Genomic DNA, 24,734 nt, shown 5'->3' with positions numbered 1-24,734 from the left:
TTCCTAAAATATCTTTACTAATCAAGTGTATTAACTAAAACTATCATTGTTATAAGAGTTACTTTGGAAAAAAATATATAAATATGAGAGACAAAATAGATTGATGTCTTATATATTTAGGACCAAAATAAAAGTCAAATAGAGTCTTATATGAAGAACTAGAGGTAGTAGTATATTAAAGACCAGAGGTAGTAGTTGATTTTCTTTTTCACACCTATCACAGATTTTTGCTGGCATGTTATTTTTTCGTCACACATATATTAATAATCTTTTTAATGGAAGAGGAGTGAAAGGATTCTTGAAGAAGTAAATACCCATTGCCCGTGTGCTCGCTCCCACAATAAATTCATATATAGTGCCTCTGTCTTGCTAGATTAATCACTTGGTCACTCTAGTGGGTGGGAATCTGGGAAGGCTTCCATATGTGTGCGAGCGACACACCCGTATCTGCTCACCCACCCACCCAAAAAAGAAAGGGAAACAACACACGGACACTCGATTCTAATTTGAAATGCAGAGAACTGTGAAAGTATTTGACAAAATAAATAAGTGATTACAAATAAAGTACAATTAATTTCCTACATTTGCATATAGGAATTTGATATAATACTGATAGGTGAAGTGGGCTAGCTGGTGGCGATTCCAACCCGACCTATCACATGCCCAGCTTCTATTTACCTCGTTCGGATTAAGTAAATCAAACATCGACCGTGTAAGAATGAAGCAAGTCTTTTTTCTTTTTTTTGCCAACGAAGTAAATCAAATGCACAATTACGTTTTGGAGGCCGGGGTAAAACTCTAATATAACTCTTCTCTTGTAGTTATTATTTTTTCCAAACTAATTTAATCTAATTTATATATTCATATATATATATACCCCTCCGGTCCTAATTATAAAACCCAATTGACTTATTTGAGGAGATTAAGGAAATAAGTTAAGTTGGTTATTTATAATAAATAAGTGTTGTTGTTTCTAAAATATCCTTGCTAATTAAGTATATTGGCTAAAACTATCATTATTAGAAGGATTATCTTGGAAAAAAAATGCATAAATATAAAAGAGAAAATGGATTGGGTCTTATAATTAGGATCAAATAAAAAGTCAAATTGGGTCTTATAATAAGGACCGGAGGAGTATAAGCCAACGTTTTGCATGCATGAGAATTTTAAGAAAACAAGGTCACATCGGTTAAAACTAAGTAAGTTATTTAACTTTTTAAATTTATGTCGGTGTTGTTTTTTCCCCAATTGTCTGAATTTCTCCTTTTTGACAAAACTGAGTATAGAACATCATATATGTTCTTCTTGAATTAAGTTTATGGTCCTCAGACAAGAGGAATGACACTGAACAAATTTGTGATGAAAAAGAGGCGTGATTGCAACGCCAAATCGATCGAATAGCATGTAGAAACTTTTTCTATTTTTTAAAGTTGACTTCTGTGCGTGAATTGGATCACATACAAAAAGCTATCATTTAATTAATCCAATTAAGACAAAAAAATGTCAGATTTAAGGACAAAAATTAATTCCTATGCAGTTTCGAAGTTAAAAAAATGCTAGATGCGTGTGATCTAACCTTTAATTTAAGGGGCATATGATGTTTTTCTTAGCAAAAAAAAAAGTAACAATATAATTTGATTCATTAAACAAACCAACAATTACTTACAGAATCTCATGCATCATATTGCTGCGAATGAATGAAACATTACATGCAGCTTCTAATATAAAAACTACTATATCCTCTTTTTGATATAAAAGCTAGTTGATTAATTTGAATATATTAGAAAAACTAGTTAAATTAGTTATTTGTAATAAATAGGTATTGTTTTTCCTAACATATCTTTGTTAATTAAGTGTATTGACTAAAATTATCATTATCACAAGGACTACTTTGAAAAACATGAATAAATATGAAAGACAAAGTAGATCGAAGTCTTATATTTAAGACCAGAATAAAAATCAAATGAGGTATTATATTAAAAACCGGAGGTAGTATTTAGCTAATTTAAGCATGTTAAGTTTGTTTTTTTTATAACATATATGAGTTAATTTTTCTAAAATACTTTTTTTTATCATGACTATCTTAAATAACAATTTCTTGACATTTACAATTAATAAATATATTTTAGAGAATAAATTATAAATACGAAGAACAAGTGAATTGACGTATTATATTTAGAATCAAATATAATCTCTAACTAGTTTTTATATTTTTTTTTTGAGCAAATAACTAGTTTTTATATTAAGAACAGTAACTAATACAATGTTAAGGATTTATAAATAATTAATGTCACATTTTATAAGTTTTAAATAAAAAATATAAAAGAACTCAAATTATTTATAATTTACGGAAACTTAATTTGTTATATTTTTTATATTTGATTTATAAATAAACCCGAAAACGCCGCCCAAGCAAACAGGCGGAGGGTTGAAGAAAAACCAACAGAGATAAAACAGAAAACCCCAACCCCCCACAAACCCGCCTGCCTTATTTTCTCCACTCTGCCATAGCTTTCCTTGCTAGCTGGCGCCTAGCTTCCTCTTCCTCGCTCCCATTCGATTCCCAACAAACAAATTCACCCACACCCTCCTCCCTTCCTTCCCCTCTCTGTCCTCCCTCAGTTCCTTTCTTCAATCTCTCTTCCCTCAACATCGCACCCCCAATACGATGGGCACCTCCATCCTCGACGCTTTGAATGTCCGCGTCGAAGGCTCCGGCGACAGGGTCCTCGTCCTTGCCCATGGCTTTGGCACCGATCAATCCGCCTGGCAGCGAATCCTTCCTTACTTCACTCGCCACTACACTGTCATTCTCTACGACCCTCGTCTGCGCCGGCAGTGTTAACCCCGACCACTTCAATTTCCGCCGCTACACCACCCTCGACGCCTACGTCGACGACCTCCTGGACATTCTCGACGCTCTTCGCGTCACTCACTGCGCTTACGTCGGTCACTCCATCTCCGCCATGATCGGAATGCTCGCCGCCATTCGCCGTCCCGAACTCTTCACCAAACTCATCCTCATCGGCGCTTCTCCCAGGTGACGATCCATACCACCATCCTTTGGTTCCCCTGCCTTCAATTCCTTTTTTCACCTTTAATTTGCGCCCTCCTTTTCAGATTCCTAAACGACAGCGATTACCACGGAGGATTCGAGGAAGCAGAAATCCAAGAAGTGTTCGCTGCAATGAAGGATAACTACGAAGCGTGGGCAAGCGGTTTCGCGCCTCTGGCGGTCGGAGCGGACGTACCGGCGGCAGTCCGAGAATTCACGAGGACCTTGTTCAACATGAGGCCCGACATATCGCTGTTTGTGTCTCAGACGGTTTTTTAACAGCGATCTGAGAGGGATTTTAGGTTTAGTGAAGGTGCCGTGTTGTATTATGCAGACGGCCAGGGATGTTTCAGTGCCGGCGTCGGTGGCGACTTACATGAGGGAACACTTGGGCGGCCGGACCACGGTGCAGTGGTTAGACACGGAGGGTCATCTGCCTCATTTGAGTGCTCCTGCCTACTTGGCTCGTCAGCTCGAAATAGCCCTCGCACAGTAGCGCGTGCCCCTCGCAGGCGCGTAGCTTTTATCAGTAACGTTCGCCGATAGGTAGATCCCGCAAGTGTAGGCTGTAGAAGGTGGAGGTGCAAGCAAAAGAACCATTCCTTCTCTTAATTACTCTATTGTTTATTTATCCGAAGAAAACAGGTTCAACTTCAAGTCGTCAACTTCAATCCAAGCAGAAGGGTACTGTAGAGAACTGTAGTCTGTATTGGATGCCCCAGAGCTGGACGCGTGGCGAGTGAGGTGTGGACTACGTTGGGCTGGGATGGTTCATGGGTGTACTTATGACGTTGGAAGGGATAAGAATAGGCACGAGTTCGTCATTTGATGCTTGCGGCGGGCGCCATTTGTATTTTGCAGTAAGTATTCATAATTAAGATTTCAATATATGCTTTCCATTTTTACTTTTATATTCCATTCCATGAACCATGATAGGAGCATCTTCAGTCTTTGGATATCTCCAAGTGGATAATGAATAGGTTAAACAAGATTGGCAACCCGTAAATTGATCAAATTTAAGAATTAAATGGCTGGGGAAGAACATCAAGCGCGTATTGATAGGGCAGCAGTCTTATATATTTTACACTTCCTTCATCACTACATATAAATCCTAATTCTCACCTTTTTTTAATCCTTAACTGTAAGTTTTATTTTTCCCAGGTATAAATTTCTAAGTATAATTAACATATATTTTCAAAAATACTCTTGGTAAAAACTAAAAAATATAAATTTCCTATTCACTTTTGAATTTTTACAAGTAGATATACTTTGTGACATGATTAAGTAGAGGACAGAAATGAGAAGGAAAAGCTAATATTTACATCATATTATTTTCCGTAGTTAATAATAGTTGAGAATTGAATTTTGTTCTAAATATAATATATTAATATACTTTGCTCCCTCTATTTGTAATTTATTTTTTAAAATATTTATATTAGTTGCATATATAAAAATTTTTTAAAAAAATAACTTATATTTATTATAGACAACTGGTCGGCAACTCATAATAGCCAAAACATAAAACTAGCTGGGATCCAAAAGACAAGAGACCCGTCTTTGGATGGGGGCATGGGGCCGGGCCTTATCCCATGGCTCGATATCTTGCTCTCAACTCTGGGCGAAGTTTTTATTGAAAAAAGATCATGAGAAGAAAATGTGTACATAATGGGTAAACGACACTGTGATGATTTGTAAAAATATAAAAATGCAAACCTTTTTTATTGTAGGATCTTAAAATTGATTTAGATATTATATTACTCCTACGTGTCTTAGATATGTGAGTTTTTCAATCAAATATTGGGAATGAAGGAAAGTAGCTAAACTACCAAGTATATCTTTATTAAAGTTAATTGCAAAAGTGAGCTAATAGGTAGACTTTATTTACTCACCCACTTTTAAGTTAATTAAATAATAGAATATTCTATGAGTACAAAATTATGAGTGTGTTTTGAATGACTTATAAATAGGGCTGGTAATATGGGTCCAACCCGCGGGTTGCGGGTAGGCTCGTGACGGTTAAACTCATATGGGCTGGGCTAAAGCAACCCATTTGAAGGCGGGTTGGCTATGCCAATGTGGGTTGGTAGGCTGGCCCGTCAACACTTTTTTTTTGTGAATTTTTTTAACTTGTTAATATTTTTTTCTTATATAATATCCAAAAAAATAAAATTTTTGTTTTTTCTTGAAATATTTGATTAAAAGCACCAAATAAATTATATAGGTATTTTTTTATTTTTTAGATAGGATATAATATATAATAATATAATTATAATAATTAAAAAATTTTAAAAAAATAAAAAAAAAATGCGGGTTAGCTCGTGGGTTGGCGGGCTAACCCACAGCGAGTTGCGGGCCTGGCGGGACTGGTTCAAAAGACTTGTTTACTGGTGGGTTGGCCAACCCGTCATTTTTTACGGGTTGGTGGGTTAGACCCACGGGTTCAACCCATATTACCAGCTCTACTTATAAACAGTTTTCTAATTATGATTTACGGAATAAAGAATAAGTATGTGAGTGTGTGTAAGGAGTTTTGTCCCGATCTACATGAAGTGTGTTTATTACGTATTTTTAATTATGATTTCAAACAATCCCTTTGTTTATTGCTTATATTTTTTACGGCTATTTCTTCAATCAAAACCTTAATAGTTGACTTTTTTATCATTTTATCATTTACTTAAATATTATTGGCTATAATTAAATATATCACAAAAATTTAAATATTGAGCTCTGATCAGAAAATTGATTGTAAGCATGCGAACCTAAGTTTTACTTATGTAGCAATGGCTAATACAATAGCATTGCACGCTGAAATCCCATGTCCAGGATAAAGGACAAGGTGGAAGGGAGTCTTGTATCTGGGATTGCAGGGAGTACTGCACAAACACTACCTCTAGTTTAAAATAAATTTAAGATTCACTTTGTAGTGTATTATAATTAAAATAAAAAAAAAGATGAATTATATATATTTTTTGCCAGCGAGGAATTATCTATATTATTCAATTATTTTACCCCTTTTCAATAGATAAATGCGTGTAAAATGAGTTGGAATGTCTAGAAATACTTCCTATTTTGCTTCTTGGTTTCAACATAGGGGGTAAAGTAAAACAGAAAAGAGCAGGGCAGATTTTCAACATTTAGGGGCCTATTTTCAAATTAGTTTTACCTAATGCAGCGGTATTTCAAAATTGAACTAAAATGCTACATTTTTATTTACAGTCCGATTCCTTGAATGTCCCTGCATCGAATTCAAGCAGCATAGTTAATAAATCAGTGCGCATCTTACTTTAGTCGCATGCATGAACTATAAAGTTGTCCAGTTTACCGAGGTTAATCATATTTACCACAAGGAAACGGTGGAATTCTCGAACGAGAGTTAGTGCTGTTGGATCGTAGGGGCATTGGTTGATATGCTTTGTTGTACTTGACAGATCTGTTGTAGCTGTATATTGTTTGTTGGCTGTTTCCATTAATAAAATGCATTAGTTGTTAAAAAATCATATTGTAAAAATAAAATAAGATTACAGTTATATAAACGTATAGCATGTGTTCAAAATATTTTGGGAAGATCATTATGTAAGTATTAAAAAATATAATTATAATAAAAAATTCCATAACAAGTGAATCATAAGTTTTAATGTAAGAGATAACAGCAAAGTTCATGCCACTTACTTGTTATGAGAAATTTTGTGTGGTTATATATATATATATATATATATATATTAATCTCAGTGATTTTTCCAAATATTTTACCTACTGATCAGTAAATGTTAAAGCATATAATTGAATAGTTGAAAATTATGTACTTTCAAAATCTACAATACTTCCTTTACCAAAAAAAAAAAATCCACAGTACTCAGTTAAGTTATCAGCAATTTTTTAAAATAAAAAGATGTGTTTTAAGCAAAGTGAAAAAAGTACATCACAATGACATGATCATGCATGAGATTGATTCCCCCCCCCCCCAAAAAAAATCATATATCATATATCTCCGTCTTAAAGTTGTATTTTAGTTTAAAAAATTGCTTCTCATTTTCAAGTTTAGAGTCAGTTAGAAAGTTAATTTTAATAACAAATGTAAGAATCAAATGTTATGATATGCATGAATATTTTAAGGAGATCATGTCACTTTTATTAATAGAATTAAATAATTTTTTAGTTTATTTAATCTATTTAAATTAATTAAGGTTTACATAATCAGAAAAGTAAAATACAGGGTGCTTTATTGGCAGGGCTCAGCGACCTGGTTCTCTTACTGTTTATTTTCAAGCTCTTTATTGTCACATAAAAAAGAGCGAACTTTTAACTATTACTATTTTTTTAAAGAAAAAATAACAGAAAAAGAAGTTGAAAATTATAAATTTTAAATCAAGTTTGGTAACACAACTTTATTTGGTATTAACAAGTCTGAATTTACAGATGACAACAAATTTTTGTCGATATTTCTTATTTAGCATTTACAAAATTTCAGTTTCTTTTTTTTTTTTATTGTCTCTTTTTTAAATTAACTTTTAACTAAAAAACTAATGCGAGGCCATTAAAGTTAAATTTGGACGGTTGGCATATCAGCTAATCATCATCTTCTCAAAAACAAGTACGGGGTATTTATTCTTGAGATGAACATCGAATGAGGTCCCCTCCCTCAACAACTTTTTATTTATGCTCGTTCAACTATAGAATCAAATGTTTAGGTGCAGGTCGAACAGAATTAGAGGTTATTCCGAGTGAAGACTTAAGGTTATGTTTGGATGGAGGAAAAATGGGGGAAAAAATTAGAAAGAATGGAGGAAAGAAATATTAACAAGAAAAACTTTTCAAAAACAGCCAAAAAAATTACTATTTTAGGGGGTTTTCCTTCATGCCTCTCTAATTTTAATTCTATCCAAACAAATAGTTAGGCTCAATTGGTTGCATGAAACAAGCACAACTGGAGATATTGATTCTGGTGTGGCTGTCTGACTACGGTTGCCTATAGGATTTGTGTCATGTTGGACAGCGATGATTTCTGCTAGTTAAAGCTTGAAGGAACTGATAGAATAAGATCTAGCGGAAACAATTAGTTTCTCACAATAACAAATCAAAATTCAAATCTTTGTTAGGAAAAATGTTTATATTTAGTGTCATGATTGTTTTCAATAAGACAATACTGTGCCAGGGGAAAAAAAAAAAAACTCGAAGGAATTAAAGCATTACGACATCTTCCTGCTTATCACACTCCAACGATGCGGCCACCCACCATGATTCTTTTCGTCCCCTGCTTTTTCTTTATTCTTCGAAAATAAACTATAGTTACAGCATTGGATGTGGCACTTTCTTGATTGGCGAGAGCGGTAATTAGCTGTTAGAGACTAAGTTAATTCCCTTTTTGTTTTCTCAGAGGTGGGTATCGGATGCCCACTTCTCCTCCTTGTCGGGCATCTCCGAATATATGCTTTCATTTTCTTCATTATTATCCTCTCCTCCAAAATTACTTTCCCTCCGTTTTTTGTGGGAAAAAAAAATCTCTTGTTTTAAGGTTTTTACCGTTGTACGCAAATTAAGAAACATAATTTAATATGTTTAATTCCTTCTAACTTTCCTGGCACACCTTTAGTGTATTTTAATAATCAATATTGCGTTCTTCTGCTTTTAAAATTTGTGAAATTAAGGGTATAATTGGGAATTGAGATGGAGGTTATCCATGATCCAGTTTTCCTTTGAAGATATGGGCGAAAGAGCCACCATGCCAAGCAGCGTCCTCGTCAAGCGGACTAGGCCCAGGTTACTTCTGCGGAATGGTTCATGAGAAAGCCCACTAAGATATTGGGCCTCGATCTCGTCCTTTGTTATAGCCAATGTTTTTCGTGGTTATAATTTATCCATGTTGTTCCAATACCCAACAAAAAAAAAAAATGCTATGTTGTTTCTGTATTCAACACAATATCATCTGAAATATACACAGAATCTGAATTATTTGTTTTGCGGGTATAATTTTGATGGGATGAATGAGCTTAATGGTTCATGAGTGATCATTTTAAGATCTTTTTTTTGCACGTGCAATAAATAGGTGGATATTTGTAAGTGTTTTGCACATGGTTAACACGGAATAATGTGGAAGCAGTGAATAGGGGTGGTTCATTATTGGTCACCCGTAATCAATTGCGAAGTAATCATGATCGATCACCATATGTGTGTGGAAACAAAACAAAACCAAACAATGGCGTATAATGTTAGCAACTAAAACAAAGAACATAAATAGCCGCAGGTTGTACCTGGGCGTGGGGGCTTTCACAAAGTCACGTTTAATTCGTGATGAAATATTTGTGTTCGCTTGTTTTGCTTACTGTGTAGGTTTCATACTGAAACGGCGGATACGTTCGTGCTTCGTCTTCCTCACTCTTTCAATTAATTCTTCTTGTGTGATGCAACCAACCCAACTAATTCACTCCCTCTTCTTTTCAAATTGGCTCTCAGGTTGGATGTGGGGATTAAATCATTGCATGCCTTATTTAATTTATTTGGTTGATTAGGTAAGTTGCCTTTGTACGATGTGTTTAATATGACCTCAACACCACAAAAAAAAAAAAAAGGAACCCACTATTGTTCTTTGTCCTTTGTGTCTTATTGTGTGTAATGAAGCTTCTTGGCAAGTCGGATGGGACTTGGGAGGATTGCTTCCTCTCCGTGCAAGTAAACTAAATTAGTATAAAATTCATGGCGCTTTGTCTTCTCCTCTTTTAGACGCCCATTGGTGGAAGAATTAATTTATTACGCAAAATCAAATTCTACTTTGGTCATCTTCAATCATGTATATTAAAATCTGGTTCTGCATAAATAATGACTTCTCCTGAAAGATAAAACTTAACCAAAATATCTCTGAAGATAGAAAAAAGAATCATAATCAAAGATTGAAGAAACTTTAACATGCGGCAGTTGAATAGAGTGAGCGGTCATTTTGTCAATTCCATCCTAGTCAACGTGTCCCTGTCGGACCTAACTCGGCTGGATATCTATGATAGGACCGAATTAACAAAAGTAAGAATCGTTTCGTAATTTTTTACTGAGTCATGAGTATGGATAAATCGCTAGATGATCAAAACAATTAGCATGTCAATGTTAATTTGTTTGGCAACAAAAACGATCGTAATTTTGTTTTTGGAGAGACACGGACAAACAAGCCAGAGCCGAAATAACATAAGCTATTATATTGCCGAGGACCTTTTTCATCTATGCCAATAACTATAACTCACTGCCACGAACTCTAAAATTATCAGTACTCCTCTGATGCACGATACAGGTCTTTTTAATTAATATTTTTCATCCATCTAACATAGTTAAACCAAATTCGTAATATGCATTGGAGGAGCACAAATTAAATTAAATGTGCGTGCGTGCGGTAATACACACTTGACAATTGAAATCATGAGATTCTTGTTGATTTGATTCTCAGTATCTTCATTTAGAGCCATTGAACGAGGACAATACGCAAAGTGAAAACGCAAGAAAGTTCGGACTCAATTCAATCGATAACCACCGGATGAGCACGCACAGAATGGGTCTCCTTACAATGAAAAAAAAAAAAAACCGACACTTTTAATTTTAAATATAAGACTCAAACAAAGGTTGATTTTAATCTTAAATACAAAATCTCGGCATACTTTATCTCATAAATTTATAATTTTTTGTTTATAGTATCTATAGGACTCTCAATCAAGGAATGTTTTCAATTTCCAATGCATATGATTAAGGAGAGTAATTTAGAAAAACCAAAACGCATTCATTATAAATAACTAGTTTATCTATTTTTTTTAATATCCGTAAATTAATTGCCTATCCCTTATATTTTAGCAGAAAGATTTTTCTTCTTCTTCTTTCTTTGATTTTTTTTCCTTCCAATTTTCTTCGCGTGCTGCACTGGTCTTGGAAAAGAAAATGGAATAGTGGGCATTATTCCATGGGTAGATATTGAAAGAATCAATTAAAAAATGAATAATCATATATTTAAAATGACAATTGCATTTTTAAAAAATGGAAGATGTCAAAGTCTAAAAGATTTTGAAAAAATGCATAGAACTAGGATCCACCTCTGTATCCCAAAAAAAAAAAAAAGGATCCACTCGGCTTGACAAGGTCAGGTGAACCCATCACATTATACACCAAGTGACTGTAATTAACGACCAGGTCAAGTCACAATCCAACAAAACATTTAACCAACCGGAAACTTAACTGACGTCATACCAAAATAAAAGCACAGCCCTCAGTGCATGAGATGTGGCTAAGGGAGGAATTAGCTTTAATAATCTTCATTTTGATAGGTATCCTAAACTCATTAGATCTGTATCATTTATATTTAATTTGAATGGTTTATATTTAAAATTTTTAATTAATTATTTTCAAATAGAAAAATTATTTTTTTTGAAAGAATAATAGTTAAAAAATTATCTTCATTTTAAATTCTATTCATATTAAAATAATTATTTTGAATAAAAAAAATAAAAAAAATTAAATTTTAACCATCTAAATGATATATAAATGATTCAGATTTGATGAGTTTAGAGTACTCATCAAAATGATAAGCACTGAAACTGGTTCTATCCAAATGGATCCGGTGACTGTGAAAATTATTTTCTTTATGCAGAAAAAAGTGGGTTTGCCTTCCGTGATTCTAGTTTTTTCTTATGACGGTGCTCTCTTTTAAGTGATTTTGAGAACTTGGTTTTTAATATTTGTGAGTTTTAAGAATTGGTATGACTGTGAGTTTTCACATCGCAACACACGCAAGCCCCTTTTCAGGCCACGCGCCCGTCTGCACCAAGTCACCTGCTTGAATGGACAAAGGGAGGTAGCCCGTGCATGGAGTTGAATCTAACAAAAATACTAATCCGTCGTATGAATCAAGATTTGAATTTTTACTAAGAGAGATATTCTAATACTCTTCTGGTCTTTAATATAAGACCTATTTAACTAATTTGATTAGATTAAAGAAATAAGGTAAGTTAGTTAATTATAAAAAATGTGACACGTTTTTCTTAAAACACCATAATTATCTTTCTTAATACCCATATTACTCTTGTACTTGATTATGGTTGAGGGAGTATCCATAGGGGTAATTTAAAGAAAATTAAAAAATATGATAAATGGGTCGTATATCTAGGACCAAAACTAACTCAACAATTAGGTCCTATATTAAAGACTGGAGGAGTAATATTTTGAATAGAATTATTTCTAATAAGAAGATACCTATACCTATTTAAAAAAATAGAAGGTAGCGCCATCTATATCAAGTAACCTACTCTTTGAATGGACAGGGAAGGCAACCACTATGACGAAAAAGTAAAAATAAAGGAAAGCAATCATTTAGTAGTTGTTGCATGGAAGTTTTACGGCAGCTTTTGTCCTGAATATAAAATCTAATTAATTAAGGAGCATGAGTAATATTGTTGAGTTTTGATTGTGTGGTTGGTGTGCGCGGTTGCCCCTATATACTTAATTTTTTTTTATATAATATAATTGATCATGATTTTATAAACAAAAGTAGCCACTTATGTCTAAAAAAAGGAAAAAAGAGAAAGGAAGCCACTTACGCCGTTTGGTTTGCAATAAGTTATAAAAATACAAGACTTCCTCTTACCTTAATGTATTTTTAATGAATTTCTTAGCAAGAGTTGATGAGAATTCACTAACGTCAAAGGTTCTTTCGTCCTACACATTCATGTTACTCGTATCTCAGGTGTGGCGACTTGGGAATGAACACGTTGAAGCATAATGTGATCGGGTACATCTTAAGTAGACTCGCCTTTTTGTTTGCTCCAAATCCAATGACAGATTGCATGTCCCTTCAACACATAATAGAAGTTATCTCATATCTTCGACTTGTCTTTTCACTGGTTTTACTGTTTTAGCTTCTGTGGCTTCGAGACATATTCCATGCATCTTTTGACAGCGACGTGAGACGGGCAAAGTCAAGTCTTCGCTAATTATGCGAGGAGATCATAGGAAAAATATACTTTAAAACAAATCTTTAAAGCGGAAAAGGATTAAAGGCTTAAAAACACGTAATAAACATATGAAAGAGGAAGGGAGCGTAAAGAGAGAAAAAAGAACGAGAGCCGCCAAGCAAGAGGGGTCCACAAGGGGAATCAATTTGCTTTTTCATAATGAAGAGATAATATATTAATTTATGGATATACAAAATAAAAGGTCGCGCTTCCGCGGTTCCCTTCCTTTCTCTAATCTTTATCAAACCTCCCCGAACCCCTCATTTCCTGGCTGCTTTCATCCACGCGGTTCATGTGGACCGTTTCCAAATCATCACACTCACGCGCACACGCTTTCCTTAACAAAACCAAAACCAACTATTACTCCCCCCCTTCCTCTTCACCTGTCAGGGCGTTTTGGTACTTCTGACTGAGAATTTCTTCTTTAAATTTTTAAAAAAATAAAATCAGTATAGTATTTTATTGATGGTGCCAACAATGCCAATCAACGCAAAAGGAAGGATTCTAGATATGTGTACAATGAAACCAAACAGAACTGGTGGAGGAGCGTTACCATCCCAGCCCATACAAACAGAAAAAAACGAAACTCATCTCATTCATCACAAATTTTACAAAGCTTTACCGTATCAAAGACATTTACAATATCATTTCTTTCTCTTTTTTTTTTGTTTTTTTCCCTCCTCCGAGACGTTCACGAGCGGTGGGGCTTAGGCTGAGACCTCCGACGCACAATCAGCGGCGGTGCCGGATCTTGGTTGCCGCAGAAGCTCTATTAGTGTCTCCGCCTGTCAGCACGCACACAAACAATGAGCGACAAAAATCCAACACTGTAATCCCCTGACAATTATTACTGTTTAAATAATAACATCAAACCACAAATTTTTTACCCATAAAAATGTTTTTTTTTAAACATGTAATTATTGGTGGTAGACTAAACATGGGGCAAAATCCCAAACCAAGGAAATTAATGGCGAGTTAAGGTTTGTATCCGAGGAGACTGACGTGGCGGCAGAGGAAGTGCCACGTCAGTGACAACCGGAGAAATGGGCACGATCAATGACCCGGATAATGTTACTGCACAAACCTTATGCTTGGAGCTAGTGGCGCTGGACTGCGACAGAGCCACCAGCGGTGGTATGGCTCCTTCGCGAGCCACCATAGTGCGGTGGGTGGCGTTGCTCTCGCAAAGCTGTAATAGTATAACCACTGCTATTTGTTTCTGTCTCTGCGACCCGACCTCCAGGATTTCCACCAGCACCGGAATTCCTCCTTCCTCCACCAACGCCGTTCTCGCCTCCGGCACCGATACCAGCACGCTCAACACGTACGCTGACTTATCCACCATGTTTGATCCAAAATCAGCCATTAATTCCACTAACGGCCTCATTATTCCGGCTTGCACCGCCCTTATTTTATTCTCCTTCACCGAACAGAGCGAGTACAACGCCGTCGAGGCATCCTTTTTCCCTCGGAAACTGCCGCTCTCGAGAAGTTTCACTAGCAGGGGAATGGCTCCCCACTTTCCGATTGCCACCTTGTTCTGTTCTATATGCGAGAGGCGAAGCAAGGCACATGCCGCGTTCTCCTTTGCCGTTGACGTCCCTGTCTTGAGTGCTCGAACCAGAGGCTTTATGGCTCCCGAAGAAACTATAAGCTCCTTATTCTCATCGCACAGTGAGAGATTCAAAATCGTGGTGACGCCGTACTCTTGGAGTTGAAGGTCAGGCGAAGACATAAGCGAAACCAACGGCTTGACAGCGCCTGATTTGGCGATTTTAAGACGGTTTTCCGGGTTGTTCTTGGCCAGCAGTCTAATCTCCATGGCGGCCTGCTTCTGGTCATCGATCGAAGAAGACTGGAGATCATTCACCAGCTGAACGATCAAATCATCGGAATTGTCGGACGCACAAGCAATCAGGAGGTCTCGCCTTTGGGAAGAGGCCGTCGGAAATTCACCGGATCTGTCACTGTTGCAATCGCTGAAAGCAGAAGAGGAATGATCATTGGTGGTCAATTCGCTGATACTCCTTCCCATGTAAGTGAAATTCACCGGACTCTCCGTCCCCATGAGTCTCCTGGGCGTCGGACTAAAAGAGGAACTATGAAACAGCGATTGATGGGGGGTTTAGGGAGCCAAAGGAATCTCTTCGGTAAGGTTCGAGAGGAAGAGGGTCCTGCTAAATATATGGGATGCGAATAGAGATAACGGTGCATCATAATAGTGTTGCCTCTCCGCGGGGGATGGGCTGGCACGTGCAGGGATTCAATGTTGACCGTACCAAACTATCGCCAAGCAAACACGTGCGATGTGTCTTTTAAGCGTCTGCCCAGGATTGTTTTTGGAAAGTAAATGTACTACAGTAACAGTACTACTACTACTAGTTATGAGCTTTGCCTTCTGGGAGCGGCACTCGTGGCGCTTGGCTTCGTTCACAATCTTGCAAGCAAAAGCAGTGCTTGGATACTACGGCATGGAGGGTTCCTCTCCTGGGTATTTTGCCACGTGGATTCCATGCTTGAAATGTTTGCTTCTTTCTCAACCTTTCTTGTGCTGATCGACCCGCTCGCTCTTGCTCTGTTCTCATTGATCCCATCAATTGTGGGAATGGGAACTGCGAATCCGCTCCCCTTATTTTCCAAGATTAACTAGTTGCTTATATTTAGAGAATAATCAGGCTACAAATGTGGAGAAAAATCTATACTTTTTTTTTTATAAAAAAAATTCTTTCGTTGTCCCGGATTTACTATTATTCTTATCCACGTTGGCAGTAATTTTAAAAGTGGAGATGCTTCCTATATTCTATCTCATCACTTCCATCCATGTTCTCGTTAAGTGGTTGGTCCATCAAAATTCGGACCTAGCTCTTTGTATGTCTTGGAAGCTTGTAAGCACATCCAAATTTGTTTGCAATTACTTTTTTTTTCTGTTTCTGGAATATGAATGATACAGAGAACTGCTGAAACCTAAAATACACAGTGAATCAGCAGTGCAAATAACAGCAACTGTATTCAGCAATTAGCAGCAGGGGAACTCCTAATCTTCATGATTTACATTGTAATCTTGTCATTATTCAAACCAACTTGCTTCGAGGGGAATATTAACCCCGGGGGATCGAAGGTGTAAAGCCAAGATCTGCTTCCCTTCACCAGCACGTTATTCCTCGACCCCGGCTCTCTGAAGTGACTTCAACCAAAAGGCGTTGAGATGCCAAGGAGTTCCCTTTCCATTCCATATCTAATTTACAGCCATCATCAACCCATACACTTTTGAGTGAAATCATAATGCATCGCGCATAGTATACTACTTTTATAGTTTTGATAGGATCTGGTCTGTTAGTGCTATGACTCCACCCCATAACCCCTCCAATTTCTCAAGCCAGATTGTCACCCCCTGGCTTGTCAAGACCGAGTTTGCATCTCCACGCATGCACAACGAGTCGACTCACTTTTATCGTGGTCAAACTCAATGAACTCGACTATATTCGTGCCCACGCCTCATGAAACCTAGAGTAAAGAAAGCATCATCAGCATCATCCCTCCCAACATGATTTCTTCGACTTTTGCAGGCCATGTTTGAATCTAAAGTAAGATGGACCCAGGCTGAATTCCTTGGGCATGTATAGGCCATGCTTAAATATAAAACAATATATTTATATAACTTAATTACCTAATTTGAATAGATTAAAGATATTAATTAAATTGGTTAATATAATATATTTTTTTAAAAACATTTTAAATATCTTGCTTAATTCTCTCACTCTCTCTCCTACTTAATTATTATTGGGAAATTTTATTAGGATTAACTTTGAAAAAAACTGGTTATTAACTTTTCAATTAGGTCTTACATTAAAAACCAAATGAATACTTTAAAATTGAACAAATTTATATTAAAAATATTTTAAAATGAATCAAGGAAAAATCCCAAAATATATTTCTAAAATTTTTAAATCCAAAATAAAAAATTATTACAAAAATGTGTTGTCATTTACTTTTCAGATGTAGTCAATTATTATTAGAGTGTAGTAAATATAATTGATTTGAAATTTTGAAATTCAAAAAAATATTTTTTTTGAAATTTTTACATAAATCAATTAGACTATAAATATTTAAAAAATTATATTAAATTTTTTCTCTACTATATAAATAAACTAGATATGAGATTTGTACGTTGGTTAGGGGTGAAAACAGGCTAGGCTATGCTAGGCTTTCTTCTTAACAAACCAGGTCTGTTTAGCGACACACTGGCCTGAGCCTGGCCTGTGACCTGTAATAGGTCTTTTTTTTAGCCTGAGCTTGGCCTGTATAAAAGCCTGGCGTGGCCTGAGCCTGTTAAAAAGGCCTGTAATTTTAAAATTTCCAAAATACAAAGTAAAAAATACATAAATTAATAAAAAATATAAAATATACATACTACATAATAAATATTTTTTTATTAATATTTATTTAAATTTTAATGTTATAAGTAACATTTTAAATTTTAATTACAGTTAATATTATTGGAAGCAAGTTATAATTATATATTAAAATTTAAAATAAGACTAAATATAAGTACAAAATAAAAATAAAAAATAAGATAAAAACAGGTCAGGCCAGGCCTAACAAGCTTTCTTAAAAACCTAGACCTGACCTATTAGACTAAACAGATTATTAAAAAGGCCTGAGCCTTTTTCTATTTTAAAACAGACCAAGCCAGGGCAAACCAAGTATAGACTAGGCTACAGGCCCCTGACAAACCGCTTGGTATATTTCTACCTGGCCAAAAACTAGAGACTTTTGCTTTTACAGGGAATCTGAATTAGTGGAAATAGGTTACAGTGCATATTATAAGTATAATTTCCAGTATTAATGAGAATCACGCATTCTAAACGTTGAATATAGCTTGTTCGACAATTAATTCAGTGTGCCTTCCAAGAAGGAAAAATTTCACACCCGCCAATATGGATGATGAAGTCGTTCTGTTCTATCACAATAAATAAACGGGTCTGATTTTAAAGCATTTTGTAATTTTGGTTTAAAAGAGTGTTTAGATGAAAATCAAATCATAATTTTTAAAATAATTTTATAATATGTGAAATAAATATGTAAAAAAATTTATTTTAATTTGTGAAAAAAATCTTTTCAGAAATATTTTCACGTGATGTCAAACACCCTGAGACCACTTCCAAAAACTATAATTATAAATATCCAAAATAATTGCTGTCCAGCGCGCCGATGCCGAAGGGTTTTAGAAACCCTACATAAACCCCAGGCTGGTCTCCAAACCCCTCGAGTTTTTTTACTGTACAGACTCTTCCTCCCCCCTTCTGCAGAGATGTCTAGCAAGGGACCTGGACTCTTCTCGGCTATAGGCCAGAAATCTAGAGGTAAGTCTCATGGTCCTTGCCTTTTCTGTTTCTGAGCGTATTATATCTGATTTGTCCGGCTTCGCAGATCTCCTCGACAAGGATTTTACCTCCGACCAAAGGATCACCATTAACTCCTCCAGTGGTAATGTTCTGGTGCGTTTATTTCATGTCCGATCTCGATTCCAAACTGGCTGTATTTACTTCTTCGTTTAAATTTGTCGTCTGTTGATCTCTATACTGATGAATACATGAATTGCTTTATCATTGACTCCCGACTTCATGGGATTAGAAAACTGTTTAATGTGGGAATTTTCCGTTTAGTTCCATATTTTTTCTTGCTTCATAAGCCCTTCCTCCAAGGCTTGAATACTTATTTCCTGATTTAAGCGTTTTGATGAATAGATCTGTGTAGCATATATGACCACCTGGCATATCAGTTCCAGTCCGTGTGTTGTGATTTCTTGTTAATCTGTACAATTGAATGTGTGTTTGAAATTAATTGATGCCATATTTTTTTTTTAGTGTGCAATCAAAGCACAGTCACCAACGATACGAAATACAGGAAGCCATATTAACGGAGAAATTAGTATATAAAACATGACGTACACCACGATTTAAAACAGAGAAGACACTAACTGATCTTACGATGTCCTTGGAAATAGATTGAAATTGATGCCAGATTTTTGTGAACTCAGTTTGGTTATATTTAATTCAATGTCTAGCTTTTCCTCTCCTAGTGGTCTTGTTAGAGGATGAATCGTCTTCTTTAAAAAGGCAGGGGACCAATTTTTGAATCTATTTGTAACTCTGTATGTCAATTTCCCTTTTCCGTATACTTCATTTCTGATGTGTATTAGTAATGTTTACCTCTCAAACATCAGGACTTGAACTCCACTTTGGTGAACAAAGGACGACTGTCTTCTGGCGATCTGACAGCAAAATTCAGGTGCAATAATAGCACAGTTGATGTCAAAGTTGATACTGAATCCAAGGTATCTTCCTAGCTTCTATTTCATTAATTTTGAAATTTAAAATATATTTTCTGAGCTTTGCTTGGTAGTAAATTATTTTATTTGACAGGTTTTGACGACAGTTACAATACCAGATATTGTACAGTCTACAAAAACCATAGCTTCAATCCAACTACCTGATTACAGCTTAACCAAGGTACTTTTATATTATTGAGATGCGAAGTTTGACTGAGAAATATATCATCATTTCTTTGCTAAATTGTAATTTTACCTTTATGCAGTTGGAAGTTCAGTATCTTCATGATCACGTAGCTTTTACTACTGCTGTTGGTCTAAACCAGTCCCCTCCTATTGATTTTTCTGCAACTATTGGAACACCCACCATTGCCTTTGGAGCAGAAATGAGCTTCTCGACTGCTACAGGAAAGTTTTCAAAGTACAATGCGGGAGTGAGCTTGACAAATCCTAATTCCAGCACATCAGTAATCCTGTAAGTACTTGAGGTATTTTAATGATTGATTGTCCAAATAGCACAATTGAAGCATCTTTTTGATTGAATAAATGAGATGAAGCCTTTCATAAAGTGTTCCAAGAGTTACATTGATTTTTAAGATATATATACGGCACAAACTTTTTGGGGCATGAATCAGCACAATGTTAAGCTCTCCCTCTCTCTCTAAATTCCTTGGAGACATATTTAGTTTCTTCACTTTTTCAGTGCTGACAAGGGAGACTCCTTGAGGGCATCGTACTTGCAACATCTTGATCATTTAAATGGGGGAGCTGTTGTAGGAGAGATTAGCCGAAGATTTTCTACAAATGAGAACACATTGACGGTCGGATGTTCCTACGTAATCAACGGTCAGACGTTTGTTAAAGCAAAACTGAACAACCACGGCAATCTTTCGGCACTTTTGCAGCATGAGGTTATTCCGAAGTCATTCTTGACAATCTCTGGCGCCTTCCAAACCCAGGCTTTGGAGAGGAGTCCCAAGTTTGGTTTAGCATTGGCTCTCAAGCCTTAAGACAGTTACAGATATTCATAAATAGGTACAATACTTCAACAGTATTCTCACTTCTCTCTCGAATTAATTAAAATGGTAATTAGAAAGTGTAAGAAATGTAGAATGCAGATGTCCTTGATTCTTATTATTTTCAATTGATTGATTCAAGGTTGAGACTAGAAAAGTTTCTCTTGATGAATTTAGAAATCTATTGGAAAAGAAAATGTAATCAATTATATATCGACTGATGACTCCGAATTTTCCAAATTCTCACGTTATGTTTTCAATCACATGGGATACTTGTATGCCGTCTCATACATGCCCCGTCTGAGACATTTGGAATTTATCTCATGAGTTCCTGATAGACTGATTTAAAACCAGTCGAGGGAAAATGAAACCACTAATATGCTGACCAGCTGATTATTATCTGAAATTTCCAAATTTCCTCTTCGGATTATCAACTACGTGGGCACTTTTATGTGCTGCCTCCTAAATAATAAATAAAACGGCAGTATCTTTTTTCATAGGCTAAATCATAGTATGCTAAACAAGTTATCAATTTTTTGGCCCAGTAATTCAGAGAGAGTGATAGAAAAGATAGCCGGAGCTATGGGGCGTCTCCTGGGCACAATCCATTGGTAAATTTCAATTCTTTTAAATATATGCGAGACTAGATAAGCAAATAATACTATTTTAGAAGAGATAAGATTTGACTAAATAATAGCCGGTAATATATTTTTTTGTTTTCTTTTAGTTGGATTTTTCTAATCTTTTGCACAAGAACAATACTCATTTTACTCTGTCAATAAGTTGAGAGGTCATTCGTGATCATGACGTTAGAGGTTGGAATTCGCCGCTACGCGTTCTGAAAGTCTTTTGTTTGTCGATAACTATAAAGACAATCCAGTTCTTCCACGGGAAAAAAAAATAAAGCTCGATAAAAAATAGACGGCAAACAAACGCGCCGATAACAACAACTGGGAAGCACAATTTTGTCACAAAATGCTAACTTGCTCATTTGAGTATACGCCAAATGCTATCGTGAGCCATAATGTTTACCAACACAAATCTTTGCAGCCAAAAGATGTCAATATTTCTGTTGAGTTTGTTGATCCGTTGGAGCAAATTAGATTACACGGGCAAAAACTTTGATCCTTGCGTGTTGATGCGTAATAAGAGCACACATTTGATTTGGATATTTCACGATCAAGATATTTTTAAAATTAAAAAATGTAAAAATATTTGGGGAAAAAAAAAACAAAAGTTGTCACATCCCTTGAAAATGTACAGTGAATCACGCTTAAATCTTTACACAAGGTCCACAAACAAAACTAGATCCAAAACTCAAGAAGATTTCAGAAAAGCGCGCGCACACACATCCGAAGTATAAAGAAAGAATGTACAAGGGAAGATGAAGAGAAACGGGGTCAGACAAGAGCATATAGCTTGGGAACGAAAGAGAACCACTTAAAACCACAGCTCCATTTATCGGGCAAAGAGGGGCACCTGGGAAGCCAATGCCAAGTCCTCCTTGAAACTTTGTAGTATAAGATCTCTGGCCATGTATAGCAGCAAATGCAGATCATTCCATGATGCCAAAAGCAATAAATGTGTTCGTAATTGTGATAACATACCGACACAAATTTTCTGCACATCAACTCCGGCAACGTCTCCATTTCCACCCAATTCCCCAGTTCACTCATTTCCCATATCTTTATGCTCCTTGAGATTCCATTGCTTCCTACGCCACCAACAAGATATAACATCTTCTCTCCGTCACTGACCATTCGAACAAATGACAGTCGGCTCGGCAGTGAACTGTTGGGCCTCTGCCATTTTCCGCTCCCAAAATCAAAGCGAACCACTGAAAATGGTTCCGGAGTCGTGAAGTACAAGCCGCCATTGTAGAAAACACCTTGCTGGTGATAGTTGTCGCTCAGAATCAAATCAGAACAATCAAACCGTTCCCAACAAAGTGCACCTGAGTCGTAAACGAAGGCACTGTTTGAGGCTGACTCAGAAGAGAGCACGAATATCTTGTACCCGATCGGAGTAGAGACGAGAGTAAGATGCTCCAAACGATAAGAGTAGGTTGGGAGATCGATCTTTCTGGAGGATTTGGCCAAGAGGTTGCAAACAAGCAAGGAAGATGAATTGAAGTCGGACAAACAAAAGAGGCCACCGGAGGAAGAGACCAGAACAGAGTGAGCAGAGATGTGAAATAAATCGGAGAAAGAGAGAAAGACGTCGCGCCAGGAGCCAAGCACAGAGTCGTAGAGAGGGAATTGACAGTGGAATTGGGGATGAGACAACAAGAAAAACGACGAGAAAGGTTGAGAAGAAGAAGAAGATGAAGAGTGCTTGGTGATGAAGGAGGGAGAATAAATGAGAGACCTGAAGGCCTTGCAAGTGGATCTCAGATTCAAGAAGGTTTTGAGTGGGAGGAAAGAGAGGATGTGCTCGAGGAGTTCGGGCGGCAACCTGCTCCAGATTTTCTGATCCATTGAAGAAGACATGGCAGGGGACCTGGAGACGGCGACGACGGTGTGGTTGCCGGAGTTCTTCATCGGAAATCAGAAAATGGGCTTGTGTTGATGGTTGTGCCGGGAAAGCAAATAAGCAGGTTGCGAAATTTGACAGCGAGCCTGCGAGCTGCCTGCGGCCGTGGGTAGATACTAAAATACAGCATAGACAATGGATTGCTGCTTGAGGCCGCAGGACGCAACCTATTAAAGAAAAACAAGTAACCATTGACTTTCAGGGTTAGCTAGAAACTCCCTTTCATGCTTGTCTTACTTTTCCCGTCTTTCATTTTTTATTGTTATTTGGCAAAAATTTCACTTTCGTCTCATGTACGAGGATACATAAATATAAATATAAGGCTTAATTAACTATTAACTAATTTATACATATTTTAAAACTTAATTTAATTATTTATTATCATGATATAAAAATTGTGTCCATTTTAATAAAATACTCATTTAAATAGGGATATTAAATGTAGAAGACAGCGTGAGAAAAATTGCCAAGGATAATATAAGAAAAAAAATATTAAATAAGGGGAAATAAATGGATCAAGATCTTGTATTTATGCTCTCATTTTTATTTTAAAATTTAATCAGAAGGGCATTTTAGTTCAGTAACGTCATTATTAATTGTAGCCCAGGATCTTCGTCCTTCTACGAGATTTCGAAAATCGGAAGTTTGCAATTGTCATTGATACTCCGACAGGATCTGCAGCATTGAACAAAGTATTTTTTCCACTGAAAAAGTGATTTTTTTTATCACCTGCTAGGGCTAGGCTGCTACTAATTATTACCACTTAACTTATTTTTACATTTAAGATTTATTGATTTTAACTTGATTATATATAAAATTTGATACCTAAGTTATCTCCTTTGCCCTATTGCCTCCCCTCATTACAAGGATTTTATTGCTTTGTTTACGCATTAAAAAATCATTAAGTATATAGTTAAATTATCAAAATAACTTTATTTGTACGCATTACGATGCTTCTTGAAGTTTTAATTAAGATGCACACAATATCTATTTGTACATATCATGGTAGCTTTAGTTACGTGCATCCAATTTTCCTGCAGTAAGGACCACTTTCTAATTGAAATTAAAATTGAGACAGTCAATGAGGAGATTAAAGATGTTACGTGCATGCAAAAAGGGGGGGGGTGGTAATTGTGACGGTAACAAAAATAACTATAAAACAAAAACCCATTTAAAACGTCAACTATACACTGTAAAAGTTTTTTGCATCATACAAATTGATGCTATCCAAAAAGAAGGAAAAAGAAAACACTCGATATTATTTATCTTACCTAACAAAGAAATTTAGTATCCCTAGCTTTGTTGATTGCTCATTTAACGTGCATTATATTGTGACGCTTCACAATATTACGCGGGATCGCTCTTATCCTTTGACTTAAAATTTCCCCCTTTTGAGCAGCAACTAAAAGAGCAGAGTACGCAAATACCAGAAAAGCCACGACTTTTAACCGCAGGCGAAGGTTGACTCTCGCTGATGTGTTACGCACCTTATCTATCCATTTGGGGAGGAAATGCCAGTAAACGAGTTGAACAGTCCCCCAGGCAGGCAGAATTGGGCATAGAACATTTGGAGTGGAAGAGGGGTATACGAGAGTCGCATATGCTTCTAGTAACCACGCAGTAACCCAGAGAAGTGCTTCTTCATGGCTCGGTCCTTTCTGTAATTGTTGTTCCTTCCTCCTCCTCCTCCTCCCCCCCTCCTTCCTTCCTCTGCCTCTGTGATTCGAGATATCACCTTTTCCTTCACTCTCCGAGGCATCAGATTGTTTGTCCTGCTGCACATGTGAAGCCCTTGACCTTGCCCCCTTCCTTCCTTCCCCTACCAC

General features: G+C 36.3%; 4 protein-coding genes across 5 annotated transcripts; 2 read left to right on the top strand and 2 right to left on the bottom strand.

The window, feature by feature from the left end:
* The first annotated feature begins 2,604 nt into the window (after positions 1 to 2,604).
* On the top strand, positions 2,605 to 3,941 carry LOC114748201 (strigolactone esterase RMS3-like). Its single transcript, XM_028936563.1, is given in 4 exon segments — positions 2,605 to 2,821; positions 2,823 to 3,040; positions 3,121 to 3,328; positions 3,330 to 3,941. Coding segments are annotated over 4 exon segments (801 nt in total). The 5' UTR covers positions 2,605 to 2,668; the 3' UTR covers positions 3,552 to 3,941.
* A 4,883-nt stretch (positions 3,942 to 8,824) lies between these two features.
* Positions 8,825 to 20,639, top strand: LOC114748227 (mitochondrial outer membrane protein porin 2-like). 2 transcript variants are annotated; one of them, XM_028936600.1, is made up of 7 exons: positions 8,825 to 8,829; positions 18,353 to 18,392; positions 18,460 to 18,527; positions 19,256 to 19,366; positions 19,455 to 19,541; positions 19,627 to 19,835; positions 20,064 to 20,639. In XM_028936600.1, the coding sequence occupies exons 1-7, from the start codon at positions 8,827 to 8,829 to the stop codon at positions 20,368 to 20,370; spliced, it is 825 nt and encodes a 274-aa protein (XP_028792433.1). In that variant the 5' UTR covers positions 8,825 to 8,826; the 3' UTR covers positions 20,371 to 20,639. The 2 variants fall into 2 exon arrangements, with proteins under 2 accessions (XP_028792433.1, XP_028792426.1); XM_028936593.1 differs by lacking the exon at positions 8,825 to 8,829 and having other exon boundaries at positions 18,263 to 18,392.
* On the bottom strand, positions 13,460 to 15,215 carry LOC114748218 (U-box domain-containing protein 4-like). The gene is made up of 2 exons (XM_028936583.1): positions 14,114 to 15,215; positions 13,460 to 13,814 (listed from the first exon to the last, which is right to left on the bottom strand). Exons 1-2 carry the CDS (start codon positions 15,095 to 15,097, stop codon positions 13,737 to 13,739), a joined length of 1,062 nt encoding a protein of 353 aa, XP_028792416.1. The 5' UTR covers positions 15,098 to 15,215; the 3' UTR covers positions 13,460 to 13,736.
* Positions 20,640 to 21,603: 964 nt separating the features above from the next.
* Positions 21,604 to 23,185, bottom strand: LOC114748209 (F-box/kelch-repeat protein At5g43190-like). Its single transcript, XM_028936573.1, has 2 exons — positions 21,984 to 23,185; positions 21,604 to 21,904 (listed from the first exon to the last, which is right to left on the bottom strand). Exons 1-2 carry the CDS (start codon positions 22,914 to 22,916, stop codon positions 21,650 to 21,652), a joined length of 1,188 nt encoding a protein of 395 aa, XP_028792406.1. The 5' UTR covers positions 22,917 to 23,185; the 3' UTR covers positions 21,604 to 21,649.
* Between the last annotated feature and the right edge of the window lie 1,549 nt (positions 23,186 to 24,734).

The sequence above is a fragment of the Neltuma alba genome, unplaced genomic scaffold (genome assembly GCF_004799145.2).
Source record: "Neltuma alba isolate B1F8T4 unplaced genomic scaffold, ASM479914v2 tig00000914_pilon, whole genome shotgun sequence".
Classification (NCBI taxonomy): Eukaryota; Viridiplantae; Streptophyta; class Magnoliopsida; order Fabales; family Fabaceae; genus Neltuma; species Neltuma alba.
The sequence above is the reverse complement of the archived record's forward strand: the minus strand, read 5'-3'. Positions and strand labels throughout refer to the sequence as shown.